Source organism: Coptis chinensis, chromosome 8 (genome assembly GCF_015680905.1).
Source record: "Coptis chinensis isolate HL-2020 chromosome 8, ASM1568090v1, whole genome shotgun sequence".
In the NCBI taxonomy this organism is placed as follows: domain Eukaryota; kingdom Viridiplantae; phylum Streptophyta; class Magnoliopsida; order Ranunculales; family Ranunculaceae; genus Coptis; species Coptis chinensis.
In genome coordinates, this window is record NC_141463.1 from 22,431,736 (window position 1) to 22,452,215 (window position 20,480).

The following is a 20,480-nucleotide window of genomic DNA, read 5'->3' on the forward strand; positions in this document are numbered from 1 at the left end:
CAATATTTATAGATGTGAATTTATACTATTAAACTAATATATGAATTCACTTATAATAATTTAACTAAGCAATTGAATGTGATTTGAATAAACTATGGAGAAGAGATTAGGGAGATTTGATTTCACTTAGATAAATTCTTAATATGCTAGTGTAGATTATTGCAATCCTAACCAATAAAAATTAAGTAATTGATCCCTAATTATTCATGGCAATCTCTGCTAACTAATAATTAACATGTGAGGAAGTTCAACCCATTCTCATGGCGAATCAACTAACCTACTAGAGTGAAACTCTTAAATGCAATAATTTTAACTAATACATCAAGTCTTCATCCAAGCTTCATAAAACTCTCTAATGGAGGGTTAGCTAGAAACTCTAGCCTAGATTTCAAAAACTCACTGCCAATACAAACATAAATGCTCATACAATATATTTATAGAAAGATGCAATGATTATTACCTACATATTAAGCTAAGTTTCTAAAAACTATTCTAATTTAAAAGCTAACATGAAACTTTTAGATTAATATCATCATGGAGAAAGAAATAATACCAATATTCCTAAGTGTATAGCATAAACTTTTTATTTATATTTTTTTTTTTTTTTACTAGAAAACAAGTGCATATTATATATATATATATATATATATATATATATATATATATATATATATATATATATATAGGTATATATCCTATCCCAATAGCCTTAAATTACGCGTGTTTCTATGCCACCCCTAAATAAGAACATGCTTTGTCCTCAAAGTATTAAAATAAGAAGGTTAGGAAATACCATGGAAACTTGTGAAAATTTTAGAACACCTGCAAAAAAAATTGTAGAGACCCCATTTTTGCACCTCAGGCATAATTCATTCACGATTTTGCCTTGAATTAAATTTGATCATATAAGGTGATTTGCTTTCTAGAGTCTTCTTTTCTATATCAAACTTCTTTCTTTTCATCTTCTTTTAGCGTCTTTAGACTCTCCTCATCATGTTCTAACTATGGCTGAAGTTTCGTTGCTTTCTGAGTGTTGAGATGAAAATGACCAAAATGCCCCTGTAACCCTTTGGAGCCCAAATCTCGTTTTTTCCACTCTTTCTTTGAATGAGATTATTTCATATTTGAATTCCCCTTGAAAAATCCTTTGAAATGAGTACAAGCTTGCCTAGGTTCCTTTTGGATTTCAGAAACCCTAATCTTGCCTTATCCCGTTTCAGCCCGTTCTGCGCACTGTTGAGTACAACAATTTTTTGGAGTAAGATTTCGACCTAAGGGTATTTTTAAGAGTTCATGGAATTTCCTAATGGATTAATTAACATTTTTTGTGAAGAAGATCTTCCCTAATTTTGACCCGGTCAAAGAGAATTTGTAGCATTGAAAATATGGTCAGAATGGGCCTTTTTGTGGATTTTGGACCTGTGCTCATGGGCTGTGGATCCAGCTCGAGTTGGACCTTTTAATTAGGCTTTCTAGCCCATTTTCAAGCCTCCAAAAACCTAGAGAACCTTCCTTTTTTGTTTGATTTGATTTGATCCATAAAATCAAGAATATTCTAGAGAATATGCCATGTTTGAGGCCATGTTTGGAAACCCTGGATTATGGGATCATTGAGGACGTGTAGGGCTTGTTTGTTTGCCCTAATCCATCTAAAATATCCAAAAATCAAGGGCCAAGATCGCACCCCTTATCCCACCTCTTGAATCAAGGGCCAGATTTAGGAGGTGCAACCAAAAAGATATCAAGTCATTGAATTTTTCTTCATCAATACTCAGCCATTAGATCAAACTCATTACCATATTGAAATCCATCCCAAAAAGCTATAAATATGGGTCTCATTCACCCACAAAAAAAAATCTAGAGCAAGCTAGAGCTAGGAATTCGGAGTTAATAATCTGGACCTACTTATTCAGAGCTAATAGCCTTCTTTTCTTCAGTGTCCTTCATTTTTTCTTTCTAGTTCTTCATTTTAGCCTTCTTTTCTTCTCGTCGATCTTGAGTAGAAACTTCTTTTCACCAAAAGTTGTTTTTTTCTCAAATCACCTGTTTCAATCCAAAAATCACAGTTGTCAATCCAAGATCAAGTTTATCATCAATCAATCAATCAATCAATCTACAATCAAGTGTGAGGCAACATTCCAAACAATGTGACATCTTTCTTTTCTCTTTTATTTCCTTTAGCATTGCATATTAGGTTATTTTTTTAGTTTTATTATAGTATATAGTTATTAGTTTTAAATAATTTAGTGAGGATCATCCAACTTGATAGATTAATTTTTCAAGCTTTCTTCGTTTGCCTATCTTAAAACTTTGCACCTCAATAGAAGTAAGGCTGGTTTTACCAGGCGATTGTGGGTGCCTAACACCTTCCCACATCGTACCTTGACTCCCAAACCCAATAATCATCTAGTTTCGAGGGCTAGTCCTTCACATAGGTTTTACTCAACTTTTCCTTGATAAAGTTAGTGGCAACTCTAAAATCAATTGCATAGACCTAGGTACACATTTTTGTGCGTACATGTTTTTTGGTGACTCCGCTGGGGAGTTCCCTAGAGAGTCAGACTTACGTTTTCTTTTGAGGTGTTTTAGTTAAGATAGGAAAGAAGAAGGCTTATCCGGTAGCCAGTTGGAATAGAAGGTCAGGGTTAAGGTTATCTTGTGCAACCGTTAACTCGCTTATGGAAATGGAGAATCTACCAACTAATTCTCCTCAAGGGTCTCTTCCACTAGCGTCTCAACCAATGGTTAGTTCCCCGCTTATCTCTCAAGGTGAACAATCACTGTCTAGCAATGGACAACCACCCCAAGGAGGTGGTCAGAGTCCAACATCACCCCCTCCTGGATCGGAAGACTTATTAAAGAAAATTGTGGAAAGGATGGTCCAAGAAGTACTATCCAAACTTATGAACCAGGGGCAGGGACAACAATCTCAAGGGCAATCCGTTCCACCACCACCACCAATGTTTGATCTTAACTTACCTACTCCACAACCTCAGCTGCCTACTAGGAATTTCACACACCAATCCACCCAGTTACAACTTCCTATATCATCTCAGACTCCAAACCAACCAATCTCTCATATCGACTCAACCTACATGGCTCAACCCACCATTCACCATTCATACTATAACCCAAACCAATATACATCCACACCCATGTTCACCCCAAATATATCCCAACCCATGAGCTCTACACCATTCATGTTCCCTCCTCCATACAGCACACAGACACCACAACCTACCACTTATATGAACACCCAAAATAAAATTCCTATCATCCAAGATCAATACCAAGGCCTAGTGGCAGACAGATTGAAAAAGCTTGAGGAGGCATTAACTAAGATTAAAGCCGATGAGTTCGATTTGGATAGTCTTTGTCCATATCCACAAATTAGGGTTCCACATGGTTTTAAATTCCCTAAGATGGAGAGATATGACGGAACTGGGTGTCCTAAAGCCCATGTGAAAATGTACGCTAGCTACTTGCAGCCTATGGGGATCGGGCCAGAAATATTGGTCCAATTATTCCAGAGGAGTTTAAAGGGTGCGACATTGACTTGGTGGATGAACACAAACGCTCAGAAGATGAGAACGTGGGCTGAACTTGCAACAGCTTTTGTGACCCATTTTTCATACAATACAGACATCTAGATGGGTCGAAGACAATTGGAGGCACTCAAGCAAGGTCCAACTGAGACATTCACCGAATATGTAACCAGGTGGAGGACCAAGGCAGCTCAGATTCAAGACAGGCCATCAGAGACAGAACAGATTCGAATGGTGGTAAAGAGTTTGAACTCAGAATATGTAAATCGATTGAGTCTCAGCTATCATCCATCTTTTCAGGCTTTGGTTTCGGCGGGGACTCAAATTGAAAATGCTTTAGCTTGTGGAACTATGACCTCAATTGTATCGTCAGGTTCAAACGATGCTCAGAAGAAGAAGCCACCTTCAGTTACTGTCAATAAGCTAAAGGACACATATGCCGTCGCCACACAAGTACAGCCTCAACCACACATACAGATCCAGGCAGAGGTGACAACTCATCCTTTTTCCAATCAAGTCATTTTCCATCCAAGACAGCAAGACAGGGGTTTTCCCAGGCAACAGAGGCAGTTCACAGAATTGGGCTTCCCATTACAAGTTGTATCGAGGGCTTTAGTCCAACAGGGCTTCATTACGTTAATGCAGTCGAGGCCTCCTCCAAATCGGTGCCATTCTGGTATGATGCTTCAAAACATTGTGACTTCCATCAGGCTCCAGGTCACACGAAGGAGAGGTGCATGCTCCTTAAACATCTTATCCAAAACTTAATTGATGAGGGTAAAATAGATACGTCCAATCTTGGCACTCCCAATATATCGACAAATCCATTACCAATGTATAATGGAAGAGTTAATACTTTGGAAGCTGTCAAGAAGGATCCGGCATCATTCATCATTCCGATCAGACAGACGTCCAATGTTAGAACCACAAAGCCAGTTAATCTTCAAGATGCAGTCAGAAGATGCATGGAGCAAACAAAGCCTAAAGGTATCCAACTAAATGAGGTGGTAACACCATTTCTATATACTCCACAGATTCAAAAGCCGTTCAAGTTAACTAGAGAGCATCTGGAATCTTTTATGATGTAGAGGCCCATTACAAAATGGGTAGATACTTTGAATACATCTCAATCTGCGGCGTCACAAGTTGGGTCAGAACCTCAAGGACCCGTGATTCGCCAAAATCCAACTCAGCAGCAGGTGATCCCAACTCCTATCACAATCCCCAAGGTCTAGTTTGTGCCAACCAAGAGTCACGATACCGAGGAGGTTATAGGGAAGAAGTTAATTGAGCCTGAGAAAAGTAAAGATGACTCAGCAATCTCACTACATTAGTTGAAGCAATTAGAACCTAGTTTGGTAGAGGAATGTGTTGAGATTCACGGTTTGACAAGAGGAGGAAGGATATACAAGCCACCACACTTGCAGAAGGATCAGGTTTTGGCCCAACAGCCTGACCTGCCCATGGCTACTGAACGAGAGAAGCAGGAGGGTAATGAAGTAATCCAACAATTGCAGAAAACCAAGTCCAACATTTCCATATGGGGCTTCCTCATGGCATCACCCCAACATAGGCAAGCAGTTCTTCAAGTCTTGAACCAAGCTCATGTTCCAGCTTCTATCCAGCCGAACGATTTGGCACGTACCATCGCTTCCCTCAGGAAGACAAACTCCATAATATTTTCTGATGATGATCTGACCGCAGATGGAATAACTCACACGAAAGCATTGACTATTACGGTGCATTGCAACAACTATAAGGTGCCATTTGTATTGATTGACAACGGATCCAGTTTAAATATCTGCCCGATCAATTCTGCGAAAGCCATTGGAATCATGCCGGAAGACTTCACTTTCACTAAGGATACAGCCAGAGCAGTTCGTGGGTTTGATAATCAGAGAAGAGAAGTCCTTGGCGAGTTCACAACTGACGTCCAAATAGGTCCAGTCAAGTTCAAAGTCACATTCTTGGCTATGGATATCGAGGCTAATTACAATTTCCTTTTGGGCAGACCGTGGCTACACCAGGCCGGCGCAATTCCATCTACACTTCACAGAAAGCTCAAGTTTTTATGGCAAGGGAAGATTATCTGCATCACTGGTGATTCAGATGATCTAGACTCTTCCAAAGAGCATAAGGTAATACCAATGATTGAAGGAAAGTGTAACTACACTGAGGAACCATTAGGGATTGTGGAGTTTAGAGCACCCGACAAGGAGAAGCTCCCTACCCCATTTTGCAATGGAAATCCCAAGATCGACTTCGGATGTTCCGTGGAGCGTAACTATTTTCCGGGACTTGGATTTGGAAAAACCCAAAACGGTATCTTAGAACCGTTCGCATTCCTAGTCAAGATGATAAAAAGGGCTAGGCTATATCTTGGAGGGGTTGTGGAAGGACCGTCGAAATTGTTTATCAATTCTAGTGCCACGGTGAATCATCTCAGATTGGCTCTACCTGATCTAGGGGCAGAGATTGAGGCTATTATTGATTCCAATATATTTTGGGGCGAAGACGACGACCCAGATCCAAACTCAGAAGTTAATGTTTCAGAACTAGATGTTAATTCCTATTCAAGATATCGCCAACTTAGGTTGGATCATGAGGCTAGACAATTTAATTGGATAAATGAGGTTGGATCGACATCTTCCTCGTCAGGTATGGACTATACTCCATCTTTTACTTTGGCCAGGTCCCCAGGGTTAGGATTTGACTCAGGAGACAAGATTGTCACACCTTATCATGTCCAATTAGACCCTTAGACCATACTTGATTTGGATGATCAGTTGAGTATGGAATCTATTGTTGACCCAGTTCCAACGTATGTTGAGAACATGGCACTTTCTCACTCCCAAACGCAATATGAGATTTGGGAAAGGTTTTTAGAGACCTTAGATTCTGATGAGGATCCATTCATTGATGGAGACTATGATGATTGGGGAACGCAAGTCATTATTGATCCAATCCCCAGCCATCATATTGCTCCGGTTGAGCCACCGGATGAATCCGATAGGGCTCAAAGGCCGTGAAATTGTTTGTTCTAACTCTTTTTGTATATAGTTATATTTCAAAAAATCCAAAAAAAATCAAATATTTCAAAAACCTAAAAAAATCCAGATATTTCAAAAAACAAAAAAAAATTAAAAATTTTCAAAAATACAAAAAAATCAAAAAAGTTTTCAAAATCCCACAGAATATAATTTACCCACTTGCCTTAGTGCAAGATGATTGAATGACTTGTGTAGATTATTATGATCCCCTCCCCCCGACGATGAAGAAGGAATGGACAATGAAGCTGCTGAGTCCATTCTTTCTCATGACCAGTCTGAGGATTGACAGACGATAGTCATTGTGAAGACAAAGACCATCAACCTTGGCACCACAGATGAACCACATTATATGCAGATTGGTATAACCTTGATCCCCTCTGAGCGTTGAAGGCTGATCAAATTACTGAAGGAATCCATAGAAGTGTTGATCATACCTATGACACTCTATCGTCTTAAGGTGGTACATGATTTTCATTGTTCGAAGATAAGATAATCACTCACCGAGAAGAAGAAATTGAGGAGGAAGAAAGTTCAGCGGTTATGTTTGAGAAGATTTTTCAAATGTCTATGATCACCAACATCAACATCAGCATTCAGCATTATGGAGAGGACAAAGCTCCACAACATCATTTGATCAACTACCCTACTGGAGAAGGGGAATATTCTGCATTCCATCAATCAACGGCTACTTAGCCAATCAACCAACCAGCTACCCTACCGTGGAGAGGGCAAACTCCATATTGCATCATTAGCATCCATTTGCATCCATTGAAGACATGAGAGCTATCTATCAAAGAAGTCAGCTGACTCGAATCTGACTACATCAACAAGCGGAATGCTAAGAGGAGTTCATCTACAATCAACATTTTTGAGTGCCGAGATATATGAAGGAGGGCATTGATGTTCTACTGGGACTTAGATACCAATGGAGACAGATTGTTGCAAGTAAAGCTGAGCAAGCGAATCCAAACTAGAGTGGAATCAATGAACCAGAAAGTTCGAACCTAACAGTGAATGTCCATTCACTCTAAAGATTCTACATGGAAAATCCTACCAATGCCGACCAATTAAAGAGGTACTACTTTTTACCCAACTTTGTTTATTTTAAGACGAAGAGTATAGTGGAAATCTTAGAGAGATCGTTTTGTTTTTAGCCTCATAAGCCCACCTAATGTCATATGCTACCATTAGAAGCCCATTTGAGCCTTAGCCTATTCTTTTATTTCCCACAATACAAGCCCATATCTTTTAGGAAGCCTAATAAATCTTTAGCCTACCCATAGATTACCCATACCTATTTTTATAGAACTTGTCATATTCCAGGGGCATCATTCCATCCATCTTTGATCACGAAACAATTATCCCCATGTTATTTATCCCAAGAAGGTGTTGAAAAAAATCCTAATGCAAGGGGTTTAAAAAAAAAAAAAAATAAATAAAAATAAAACCCGTCATAGCTCAAAATACTTAGAGTTGCACAAAATGATCGACACTGGTCCAAAATGGAAAATCTAAACAAGGGGCAGCTTCATTTGAGATTTGGGATCCGTATCATTATCTCACTACTATCATTCCAAATTTCCAATTATTCCTCCCTTTATATGACAAGTTCTACTCCAAAAATAATTTTTTGATCCTATCCTTTCTTTCTGAGCCCATCACCTAAGCCTACATTATAGTCCTATGAAAGTCCACTCTTGATCTCTAAGTCCATATCTCCTAGTTGAGAAGTACTCAAGGCAAAAAAAAAAAAAAAAATGGAAGGCATTGGAGGATTCACTACTAGTGATTGCAATGTATGAGGAAGTCGTCTCCAGAAGATTGGTCCTATGCTTTATGCTCTATCTGTTTTGGAAGAAAGTTTTGGGTGTCGTTCAGTACGTTGTGAAGGTCAAGCAATCAAAGGGACAAGAATATCATCTACTTCATAGGTGCCAAGTTTGATCGTACTTCTATCCTATGGTCGTCTTCACCTCATCTTCTTGTCGGTAATTCATTTCCCCACCTTCATTTGTTATTCAATCATTTGTGGTATTTCTTATTCTGTGAAAAAAAATTGTTTTGTTTTCCATGGTTTTCAAAATTGCTTTCAAAATGAATATTAAAAAAAAAATGATTTGTTTTCAAAATTTTGGTTTGCTTTGGATGGCTTATGATGAAAAATCTAGGATTTCATGTACGTAGAAAATTCTGAAGCCAATATTCCTAACTAAACCATGTACTTGTTTTACTAACATAGCATATTAGCATGCATACACCACAATCTTTCTAACTATTCACGCTAACATAGTTGCTTTGTTTTCGTGCATATATATTGTATATTTCAATCTATTGTAATGTGTAGAGAGAAATAAATTGCCTAACCTTGGCCAAGAAAGTTTCTCCCAATTCAAGTTCCACAGGCCGTCCAGGACCACAAATTCCTGTATGTGATTGACAAGTGTTGGTGAACAAGATGAGCTTCAATAATAAATTGAAGGGAGTAAAGAGGCGTTTCGGTTTACCACTGCATTGTAGAGCTACCATCGCCGATATACATGCGGATGACCCATTTGAAAGGTAAGTCTTGGCTTTCTTTGATTTTAAGTAGTTTGGGGGCATGACGCGTATAAGCTAGTCAGCTACAAATGCATGTCATTGGAGTTAGTGCATACACTTAAGTCAGCAGAAAAGTTGTTCAATCGATTTGGTTTGACTTACCATGAAACGGCATGGTGTGGTTTGGTGTGGTTTGGAGCAAGGCCCAAAATTTCGATATCGGTTAATATATCGGTATACCCAAAAATCGAGATATATCGGATATATCGGTTTTTTTGGTGACCAGTCCAAACTATTTAAAATATCGGATATATCGGACATATAATATCGGAAATATCGGAAATATATCGGAAATATATTGGAAATATCGGATTTATATTTAAAAATGGTCAAAAAGTCAACTGATATATATCGATTATATCGGAAATATCAATTATATCGGTGATATAAAGTTTCATATCGGAAATTCCGATATATTTCGAAAAAAGGGTTCAATATTCGGTGGATATATGTCGAAAATATCGATATTGGTGTACCAATTTACCTAGATATATCGGCAAGATATCGGATATCTCGGCAATATTTTGGGCCATGGTTTGGAGTTTTTACTGTGTGCCTGTGTGGTGCTTTGGCTCCATCTCCTGCATGTTCTCTTTCCCTGGACGGTGGCAAGGTATGTTTATTCCTCCTTTGGTCCTGTTTATATAGGTTTGGTTGGACCGTCCAATTAGAAAGTACATGTGACTTTGTTTGTTTAAGAAGTCGGTGGATTTTGTTTCCAAAAGAAAACTGTTCGTTTGGGTTTCAGAAACAAATGATTTGATTTTGAGAAAAGACAAAACTATTTGACTCTTCAAAGATTCCCTTCCTTTTAAACCAACAACTGTTTCCCAAAAGAATGATTCGGTGCAAGCACCAGAATTGGAAGTCGGTGCCCCTTACCTTTTTTATCATTCGGTCCTGTTCAACCCGGTTAGACCAGTCTGACCCGGTTAGGCCGGTTGGACCATGTTGACCCGGTTTTCACCAGTTTGACTCGGGTTTGACCAGTTTGACTGTTGACCAAAAAAAAAAAGAAACCTTTCCAAGAAAAAAAAGCTTTCAAAAAATAAAATAAATGAATATTAGTACCATGGGGTTCTTACCCTCCAATATAAAAAAATATTCATCAAGTTTTGTTTTCTATCGCACTATTGGCAACCACTTGATCATTAATATCATTTCGGTAACTCTATTTGTGCAACATTAAAATTGTTCGCGAGAACAATGTCAGTTTTTACTGACAGCCTCATGGATGGATCAGCCTGAACTCATAGTGACAGTCTTTTCCAACCCAAGTATACTTGAACGTAATTGATTGATTGATTGATTGAACTTGAATATCATCATCCCCAGCATCCATCTTTCATCTCCAGCACATCTCTTATCTTCTCCAGCAGTGTTCGTCTATGTCTTCTTCTTTCATCTTTAGAATCTTCCATCTCCAGGGGATCTTCTTGCTCTCCCCGGTGAGTCTTTCGTCAGTGTTTGGTTATCACCATTATATGAGAATCTTTAATCTAAGTCAAAATCATGAATGAATTGATCTATCCACTTGATTTCACCAGTTTTCCAAAATGAATTTGAAAATATTAGATTTCAAAAAAAAAAAAAATTGTCACTTGATTTCAAAAAAGTTGTTCATCATTTTTAGAATTTTTTTCTTCAATCAACCAATATCATGTTACGCGGTGTAAGTCCGTCCGATGCTTCCGCTAGCATTAATATTTTGTCTTGTGGTATAAGTCCGTTTGATGCTTCCACAGATAATCCAGTTGCCATGTTGCGTGGTATAAGTCCGTTCGATGCATCCATCAACTTTCAATCATTTTTAAGCCCTCACAAACAACTTGAAAGAAATCAAGGATTTCAAATATCTAGGGAAATGCCCTCTTTCAAAAATATTTTTCAAATGAATTTTCAAAAATTGCATGAGATCTTTTGGCTGGAGCTTGACAAAAATGGTTTGTCTCCATGGCTTTGCCGTTCAGTTTCAAGCAACCTCCGCCAAAGAGGGGCAACTGTAGACACCCCATTTTTGCACCTCAGGCATAATTCATTCACGATTTTGCCTTGAATTAAATTTGATCATATAAGGCGATTTTCTTTCTAGAGTCTTCTTTTCTATATCAAACTTCTTTCTTTTCATCTTCTTTTAGCGTCTTTAGACTCTCCTCATCATGTTCTAGCTATGGCTGAAGTTTTGTTGCTTTCTGAGCTTTGAGATGAAAATGACCAAAATGCCCCTGTAACCCTTTGGAGCCCAAATCTCGTTTTTTCACTCTTTCTTTGGATGAGATTATTTCATATTTGAATTCCCCTTAAAAAATCATTCTAAATGAGTACAAGCTTGCCTAGGTTCCTTTTGGATTTCAGAAACCCTAATCTTGCCTTATCCCGTTTCAGCCCGTTCTGCGCACTGTTGAGTACAACAATTTTTGGATAAAGATTTCGACCTAAGGGTATTTTTAAGAGTTCATGGACCTTCCTAATGGATTAATTAACATTTTTTGTGAAGAAGAGCTTGCCTAATTTTGACCCGGTCAAAGAGAATTTGCAGCATTGAAAATATGGTCAAAATGGGCCTTTTTGTGGATTTTGGACCCGTGCTCGTGGGCTGTGGATCCAGCTCGAGTTGGACCTTTTACATTAGGCTTTCTATCCAATTTTCAAGCTTCTAAAAACCTAGAGAATCTTCCTTTTTTGTTTGATTTGATTTGATCCATAAAATCAAGAATATTCTAGAGAATATGCCATTTTGGAGCCATGTTTGGAAACCCTAGATTATGGGATCATTGAGGACGTGTAGGGCTTGTTTTTTTGCCCTAATCCATCTAAAATATCCAAAAATCAAGGGCCAAGATCGCACCCCTTATCCCACCTCTTGAATCAAGGGCCAGATTTAGGAGGTGCAACCAAAAATATATCAAGCCATTGAATTTTTCTTCATCAATACTCAGCCATTTGATCAAACTCATTACCATATTGAAATCCATCCCAAAAAGCTATAAATATGGGTCTCATTCACCCACAAAAAACAATCTAGAGCAAGCTAGAGCTAGGAATTCAGAGTTAATAATCTGGACCTAGTTATTCAGAGCTAATAGCCTTCTTTTCTTCAGTGTTCTTCATTTTTTCTTTCTAGTTCTTTATTTTAGCCTTCTTTTCTTCTCATTGATCTTGAGTAGAAACTTCTTTTCACCAAAAGTTGTTTTTTTCTCAAATCACCTGTTTCAATCTAAAAATCACAGTTGTCAATCCAAGATCAAGTTTATCATCAATCAATCAATCAATCTACAATCAAGTATGAGGCAACATTCCAAACAAGGTGACATCTTTCTTTTCTCTTTTATTTCCTTTAGCATTGCATATTAGGTTATTTTTTAAGTTTTATTATAGCATATAGTTATTAGTTTTAAATAATTTAGTGAGGATCATCCAACTTGATAGATTAATTTTTCAAGCTTTCTTTGTTTGCCTATCTTAAAACTTTGCACCTCAATAGAAGTAAGGCTGGTTTTACCAGGCGATTGTGGGTGCCTAACACCTTCCCACATCGTACCTTGACTCCCGAACCCAATAATCATCTAGTTTCGAGGGCTAGTCCTTCACATAGGTTTTACTCAACTTTTCCTTGATAAAGTTAGTGGCGACTCTAAAATCAATTGCATAGACCTAGGTACACATTTTTGTGCATACACAAATTTATAACATACTAGTATAGGTAAGGATAAATAGACGCAACTCTATATGAGTTCCACCCGTTATGGGAATAACAAAAATTAAAATTGCTTGGGACATAAGCAGACACTACCAAAAATTAAAACTTACCTCATATCCATTATAATACACTACTAAACTCCTGGAAGTGAGTGTGGAAAAACACAAAAAATAGAACTGGAGTTACGTTGAGGTGAAGGCGCAGGCGCACTTTTATTAGGCTATGGAAAGGCGCGGACGTGCTCAAGCTTGACAAGAGGTCCAGTACCTTAGGGGGGGTGCGCTCTGAGTATAGGCAAAATAGGGGGCGTGCGCACTCCATGTACTAGAAGTTCTCTGAAGTGAAAGTAAAAGTGAGAGGCACAAAGTGAGAGGTGTGGTGTTAAGTTGAGAGGACAAGAATGGAAAGACCAAACACCCCACCCCCAAACAAAATTTGAAAATTCTTTATAAGTTTGAAAAAATTTGTGGGCTATACTCCATTATGGTTGAATTTTACAAAAAATTGTATGGGTCTTTTAAAGTCAGATTCCCCTAGACTTAATGCGGGGTCGTTTTAAGTCAGATTCCCCTAGACTTAATGTGGGGTGGTTTTAAGTCAGATTCCCCTAGACTTAATGTGCGGTCATTTTAAGTCAGATTCCCCTATACTTAATGTGGGGGCATTTTAAAACAGATTCCCCTAGACTTAATGTGGGGTCGTTTTAAAGTTAGATTCCCCTAGACTTAATGTGGGGTCATTTTAAGTCAAATTCTCCTAGACTTAATGTGGGTTCATTTTAAGTCAGATTCCCCTAGACTATGCACACCCCCAAACAAGCAAGAAAACTAGGGTGGCACAAAATAGATGATGCATGGTCAACTATAAACTAATAGTTGAAAGAGTTGGGGGTCTAGTCATAAAAACATGATACTAAATGCACCCCCAAACAGAATGAAGTTGTATAATTAGAAGCAATCATGTAGAAGAATGAATGAAAACATATGCAACCCATCAAAGAACAGATGCAAACCATCATGTTGTAGCTGTTTTAAATAATTAGAATGACCTAAAAGATGAATTAGTGATACTTTAGGTGAAAAAGAAATGAAGTATGAATCCTGATGTCTTTCATGAGGCTCAGATAAGGAAAAATAAGATAAACTAGGTTTCGCACTACACTCGGTCAAAGTTTGGCTCTCAACTACAAGAATGGTGTACTCATGGGATTGTGTGCTAGGCAAACACTCTTTACCGTGAGGGTTAAAAAAATTATAGAGGGTCTTTGAGGCAATTGGCTCAAGTGCAAATTTGAGGTTTTTCTGAAATGGTGGGTGAATGGATGGCTTAGTTGTGGTAGATGGTTGGATTTTAGGAGGTGGTAACTCAGGTGGATGGTGGTCGATTGGTGGTTCATCAGTTGGTGGATCCTCACACGCTCTTAAAAACTCTACATCTGGCTTGGCTGAATCCATAAGGTTGTGGTTCGTGGCTTTATCTTTAAGAAATTCATCTATTTCTTTCATTGTTATTTCCTCAGCTGCCAAACTAAATTTAGATTCACATTGCGCTAAAGAAGTTACATCATTTAACTCCTGCACATTATCTTGTTCATGCCTTAGATTAGAATTGTTAATCTCTATTTCCTCACCCTCTTCTTCTAAAACACTATAAGTATCCTCAATGGCATCATTCGAATGTGTCGAGGAATCATCCAACCGATTGCGGTTAGCAAACACAAAGGCCTTGACATGCTCAACTGTAGGGTCCATATTAAGAGAATGCCAATAGTTATCAAATTCTTCCTCCGTCACATCTTTATAAATATCTTCTAATGTGTCATCATTATATTCATCTTCAGATGGATCAGTGGGAGGTTCCTCGGAGGCATCTCCCAAATTTGAGCGGTCATCCAAAACAAGTCCTAAAGAGTCGTCTTCAAGAATTTCCTCATCCAGGTGGGGTGTGGAGTCAACAGAATGGTTAATGGGAGGGTCATGGGAAGGTAATGATTCATGAAATTCATGGTAGGTCATAACTAGGTCAAATGGTGTGGTTATAGGAATAGATTGTTCTACTTGTGGGTCGATCTCTGGCAAGGTTGAAAGTTCTGTGTTAGGTGAGGGGATCATGGGAAACATTTGGGCTAGATTCTGAATCATAGTTTGGGTTTGCGCCAATTGTTCTCGAAACATTTTTTCATGGTTGGCTATTTGTTCCCTATATGTTTGTTGTGCGTTAGTCATTTGTTGGGAAATTTGGTCTAAGAAGGGTGGCGAACTAGATGGGTGGGTGATTTCTGGCATGGTGGAAGGGTTTGGTTGGTATGGTGTTTGATAGTCATAGTTATTGGCAAATGGATATGATATGAGTGACTCTGGTTGACTTCGTACTGTGATGGGTTAGGTTGAGGCTAAATAAATATAGGACATGAATGGGTGGTGTGGTCTGGATCTAAACAAATTGTGCACGAAAAAGTGTTTGGTTCATTGTACACACTCATTACGGAACTAGAAATAGACGACATTGGTTGACTCCCTGTATAGTTTGGATGACTAGAAAACTCTTGATATGATGGGCAATGAGAAGCCCAATGGTAAGGACTACCATAGCATGAACATGGTGGAGGGTTTGCATAAGAATCACATGATTGCTCTTGATATGATGGGTAGTGAGAAGCCCAATGGTAAGGACTACCACAACATGAACATGGTGAAGGGTTTGCATAAGAATCACATGATTGTTCTTGATATGATGGGCAATGAGAAGCCCAATGGTAAAGAATACCACAGTATGAACATGGTGAAGGGTTTGCATAAGAATCACATAATTGTTCGTCAACATATTGATATGCCATAATGGTTTTAAAAATATATTCTAGGACAATTAATATGCAAACAAAACTCTAACTATAAATTTCTAGATAGGCTTGTGGTATTGCATTTACAAAAAACAAGCCTGATTAAACTATAATTAAAACTCCTCTGACAGAAGAGACAAAGAGTGAAAGAAATAGTACCCCAAATGCCTCATTGCTACGCGTATGAATAGCGTCTTGTATACGCAATCCCAGTGTATTTAAGAAGATGGAAACACTGAATATATATCAAAATATGAATAAAACGAGAGTCGATGACTCACCTAAGAAAATTGGGCTTCCTTCAGAAGGGGCGCGGGCACGCTAAGAAACAGGCTTATAAAGGCGCGGATGCGCTCTTGCCTGACACGATGTCCAGTACTTTGAGGGCGGGCGTGCTAAAATGATAAGGTTAATAGGGCACGGGTGCGTATTCCAAAAATTTAAATTTTTTACAGTAGTTTGTTAAGACGCCCAATAAGTCGCTTGTAAAATTTCAGATCAATCGGAGTTATGAAAGTCCTTCTAATACCCTGCAAAGTTTGTGAAATAGTTTTCGAACATAATACAAACAACCGAATAGTTAACCAATCAAAACAAAGCCAAAAATTGCCAAAACTTTATTGGAGAATCCTAACAGATCATTCGTATTCCTGTAAACAAATTAGAGCAATTGGAGTTCTACAAACCCTCCTTATCGGTTGTTGTTCCAAAAATTAAGTATTGTAAAACTGCAGAAACACACTGGAAACAATCCACTAGTTAGGTAGTCAAAACAAATAAAAAACACTTCAAAATTTTATTGTAAATTCCTAACTTATGATAGATGCTCCTGTAAAAATCTTAGAATTGTTGGAACTGCCTAAGTAACCTTACTCATCAGTTATTCCCAAAACTTACGGTTTGAAAGCTGAAATGCAGCACTGTAAAGATGGTATTCGTTCGCTAGGTAAAATAACTTGGAAAAATCTGAAAATAGTTTAGTAAATCAATAACACCTTAAGGATTATGCCTATAATGTTTCAGAATTTTTTGAAATTTAAAAATACCCTTGCTGCAGTATTCTTCACTGTGAATCCGCAGACATAAGGGATGGAGGCGGGATCTGAACAAGGCAAAATGGAGGGCGTGCGCCCCTGTGCTTAAAACAGTGAAAATTACCAAAAATGTAAGAAATAAGAATGAAAAATTAAAATGGTGGGTGGGTAGAGAATGGGAGATTGCCCCTTGGATTTAACCAATTGAATTCTTGTCCTGAATGAGTTTAAGATGGTAGCGGCGTCATTTGATAATCCGTAAAAACTCAACTAGATTACTCTAACCTTATTCTTACAGTATCAATTATTTATTTTCTACTCTCACATGTATATTCATGCAATATATAGAGTACAGAATCGTTCCACTCATAAACTACCAAGACATAAATAGAATCCAATTAATCAAACACAATGAGACAATGGTGAGAGCAATATTTATAGATGTGAATTTATACTATGAAACTAATATATGAATTTAACTTATAATAATTTAACTACGGAATTGAATATGATTTGAATAAACTATGGAGAAGAATATGGAGAAAAGATTAGGGGGATTTGATTTCACTTAGATAAATTCCTAATATGCTAGTGTAGATTATTGCAATCCTAACCAATAAAAATTAAATAATTAATCCCTAATTATTCATGGCAATCTCTGCCAACTAATAATTAACATGTGAAGAAGTTCAACCCATTCTCATGGCGAATCAACTAACCTGCTAGAGTGAAACTCTTAAATGCAATAATTCTAACTAACACATCAAGTCTTCATCCAAGCTTCATCAAGTACCCCTCTAATGGAGGTTTAGCTAGAATTCATTAAACTATCATAAACATAATAATAAATAGAAGAAGACATCATGAAGAACTAATTTATTAAAAATACTTGAATTGAATAAACTAAAGCTTTTATTAAAAGGTTCTAATGGAGGCTACAAACTAAAACTAATTAACTAAAACTAAACTAAACTAAAAAAGGGGAGAGAGAGAACCCTAATTTAAAACTAAACTAAATAGGGGAGTAGCCAAGTTTTGTTTTAGCCTTAACCTTCTTTATATATGAGAGGTTTATGTTACAATTTCGTATATGGGCTTTGGAGCAGTGTTTTGGGTCACTAAATCAAGCCCAAAACTTAATTACTTAAGTCCAAAAAGGGTTTCTCTGTGCAAATTTACTGCAACACCCTTTTCATCCAGTTTTACTACTTTAATTGAGTCACGGCTTGGATTATTAGAAAGCTCTTTCCGAGCCGGTCATTTTGACATATAATAGGCCCAATTATGAGGTCTGAGTCCAAAGATACGGTCTGCGGAAGTTTTGTTTACTTTTCTACTATTTTTCTACCCGTGTTGACTTTGACTTTTCAGTTTTTTTTTTTTTTTTTTTGAAACAACTAGGGGTTAATGGGACCCCAACCTTTATTAATTCAAAAACACAAGTACAGCTTACTTTCTTTATCCCTTTGATCAGTTCACTAAGTTTTTGATCCATAGGGGAGATAAAGTACATACATTGATTACAACAAGCATTCCTATGAGTACTACAGTTGCTACTAACTCTAGACAACTAATCTGCCACCTGATTCGCTTCCCTAAGGACATGTTGAAAAATGACCTCTTCACATTTTGCTTACTCAGCCACAATTTGAGCGACAAGATTTCTAACATACCATGGAGGTGCTTCTTTCTTGTTCAATACCAATAAGCTCTATGAGTCGATTTGCACTTGTACTCTCTTCAACTGCCTTGTTGTCACGGCTTCTAAGCCTTTAAGAATCCCGAGTAACTCTTGATGAATGACTGAGCCTCGTGAAGAGTTCCCACTAAACGCCATGATGATATCACCATTCCGATCCCTTAGTGCTCCTCCATAGCCTGCACTTCCATTTTTCAATGAACCATCTGTGTTAAGAGTCAATATGTCCGCATTAGCTGCCTTCCACTTGACTTTTTAGCTTTGACTGGCCTTTAAAAAGGCTTTTTCTCCTTGAAACTTGGGCTTTAAATATAGAACTTCTTAGCAACCAACCTTTGCTCCTTTATCTCGCAAAAGTGAGATGCTTCTTCTCATATTCGACTCTAAAGCCTGAAATACACAAAAGCAAGTAAACAGTACTAACTCATATTTATTATACACATAATTGGTCTAAATATAATATTATTAAGGCGGTATTTGAAGCAGTTTGTGGCACACGCATTACAATAACGCAGATCTGACTGAGGAGATCAAAGACGTCGATTCGGATCCCAGTCTTGGACCACTCAATGGTCGACTCCAGATAAATATGATTGTCGGAAAAGCAAGTAAACGAAGTGGACAAATCATTGAAAAGGGTGTGCTATATCAAATGTGCATCGCCAAGCAGATGAGGATCATGAACAACGAGCTGACTACAGGAGCTCAGGTTAATGGAGTACCCCACAAAGATCCTCTCATCCTCTTCACTGAGGCTAACTGTTGTAGCATCCAGAGACCCCATGAGGATGCGCTTATTCTGACACTTCTTTTTGGAGATTATGATTTGCATCGCATATTGGTTGATCTAGGAAGCTCAGTAGATGTGCTATACTATGACACATTCAAGAAGCTGCAGATCCCTGATTCTAAAATGGTCGCCACTAACTCCAACCAATATGGATTCAGTGGTGAGAAAGCTCTGACAGCTGGGGAGATCCAACTACCTGTTGCTACTGGTTTGGTAACTCTCATCATAAACTTTGTTGTGGTAAAAGCTAACACACCCTATCATATGATCTTGGGCAGGACTTGGCTGCACGAACTCCGAGCTGTTCCTAACACCTATTACCAATGCCTAAAGTTCCCGCATAACAAGACAATTGAGACGATCAGAGGAGACCAGGTGGCTGCCAAAGCATGCTATGTGCTGGTGATGAAGCAGTCCCCACTCCCTTTTGAACCAATGGAGGTGGGGCGACCCGCCAAATAGCAATTTTAGTTGGATCCACCTCTCACAGACCTTGTCCCACGAGAGAGGGAGGATCCCCCCTCACTGGAGCCATAAGAGGAAGTGTAAATTGTAGGAGGTAGCTCGCCAAAAACCACTTTCATCAGCACCTTGTTGAGTTCTGAAGAGCGTCAGGCTCTGATACAGTTCCTCCGAGAGCATAGAGATGTGTTTGCTTGGTCATTTGAAGAAATGCCAGGAATTGACCAACACGTGGCATGCCACCAGCTTACAAAGTGATGCAGTAGTAGTCAAGCAGAAACCGAGAAGGATAGGTGCGGACAGATCCAAAACGGTAAAAGCTGAAGTTGAAAAACTAAAGGCAGCTAATTTTGTTAGGGAAATCAATTTCCCCACCTGAATTTCTAATATTATCCCAGTAAGAAAGAATAATGGGTCATGGAGAATCCGTATTGACTTCATGGATCTGAACCATGCATGTCTGAAAGACAGCTAGCCTCAACCACGAATTGACAAGTTGGTGGATACAACAGCTGGGCATGAACTGTTATCTTTCACAGATGGGTTATCTAGCTACAACCTGATCCCACTGCATGAAGAGGACCACAAGCATGCCAGTTTCACAACCGAGGATGGCATGTACTGCTATCAGGTAATGCCATTCAGACTGAAAAATACAGGAGCCACATACCAGCAGTTGGTAAACAAGATGTTTGAAAGATTGATAGGAGACTTTGTGAAGGTGTATGTGGACGATCTCCTCATAAAGAGTTTGAAACGGGGA

General features: G+C 38.3%; 1 protein-coding gene across 1 annotated transcript; it reads left to right on the forward strand.

The window, feature by feature from the left end:
- Positions 1 to 3,650: 3,650 nt before the first annotated feature.
- On the forward strand, positions 3,651 to 6,574 carry LOC147480546 (uncharacterized). Its single transcript, XM_086578688.1, has 5 exons — positions 3,651 to 4,142; positions 4,256 to 4,552; positions 4,634 to 4,744; positions 4,880 to 6,178; positions 6,332 to 6,574. Exons 1-5 carry the CDS (start codon positions 3,651 to 3,653, stop codon positions 6,572 to 6,574), a joined length of 2,442 nt encoding a protein of 813 aa, XP_086434814.1.
- Positions 6,575 to 20,480: the final 13,906 nt, after the last annotated feature.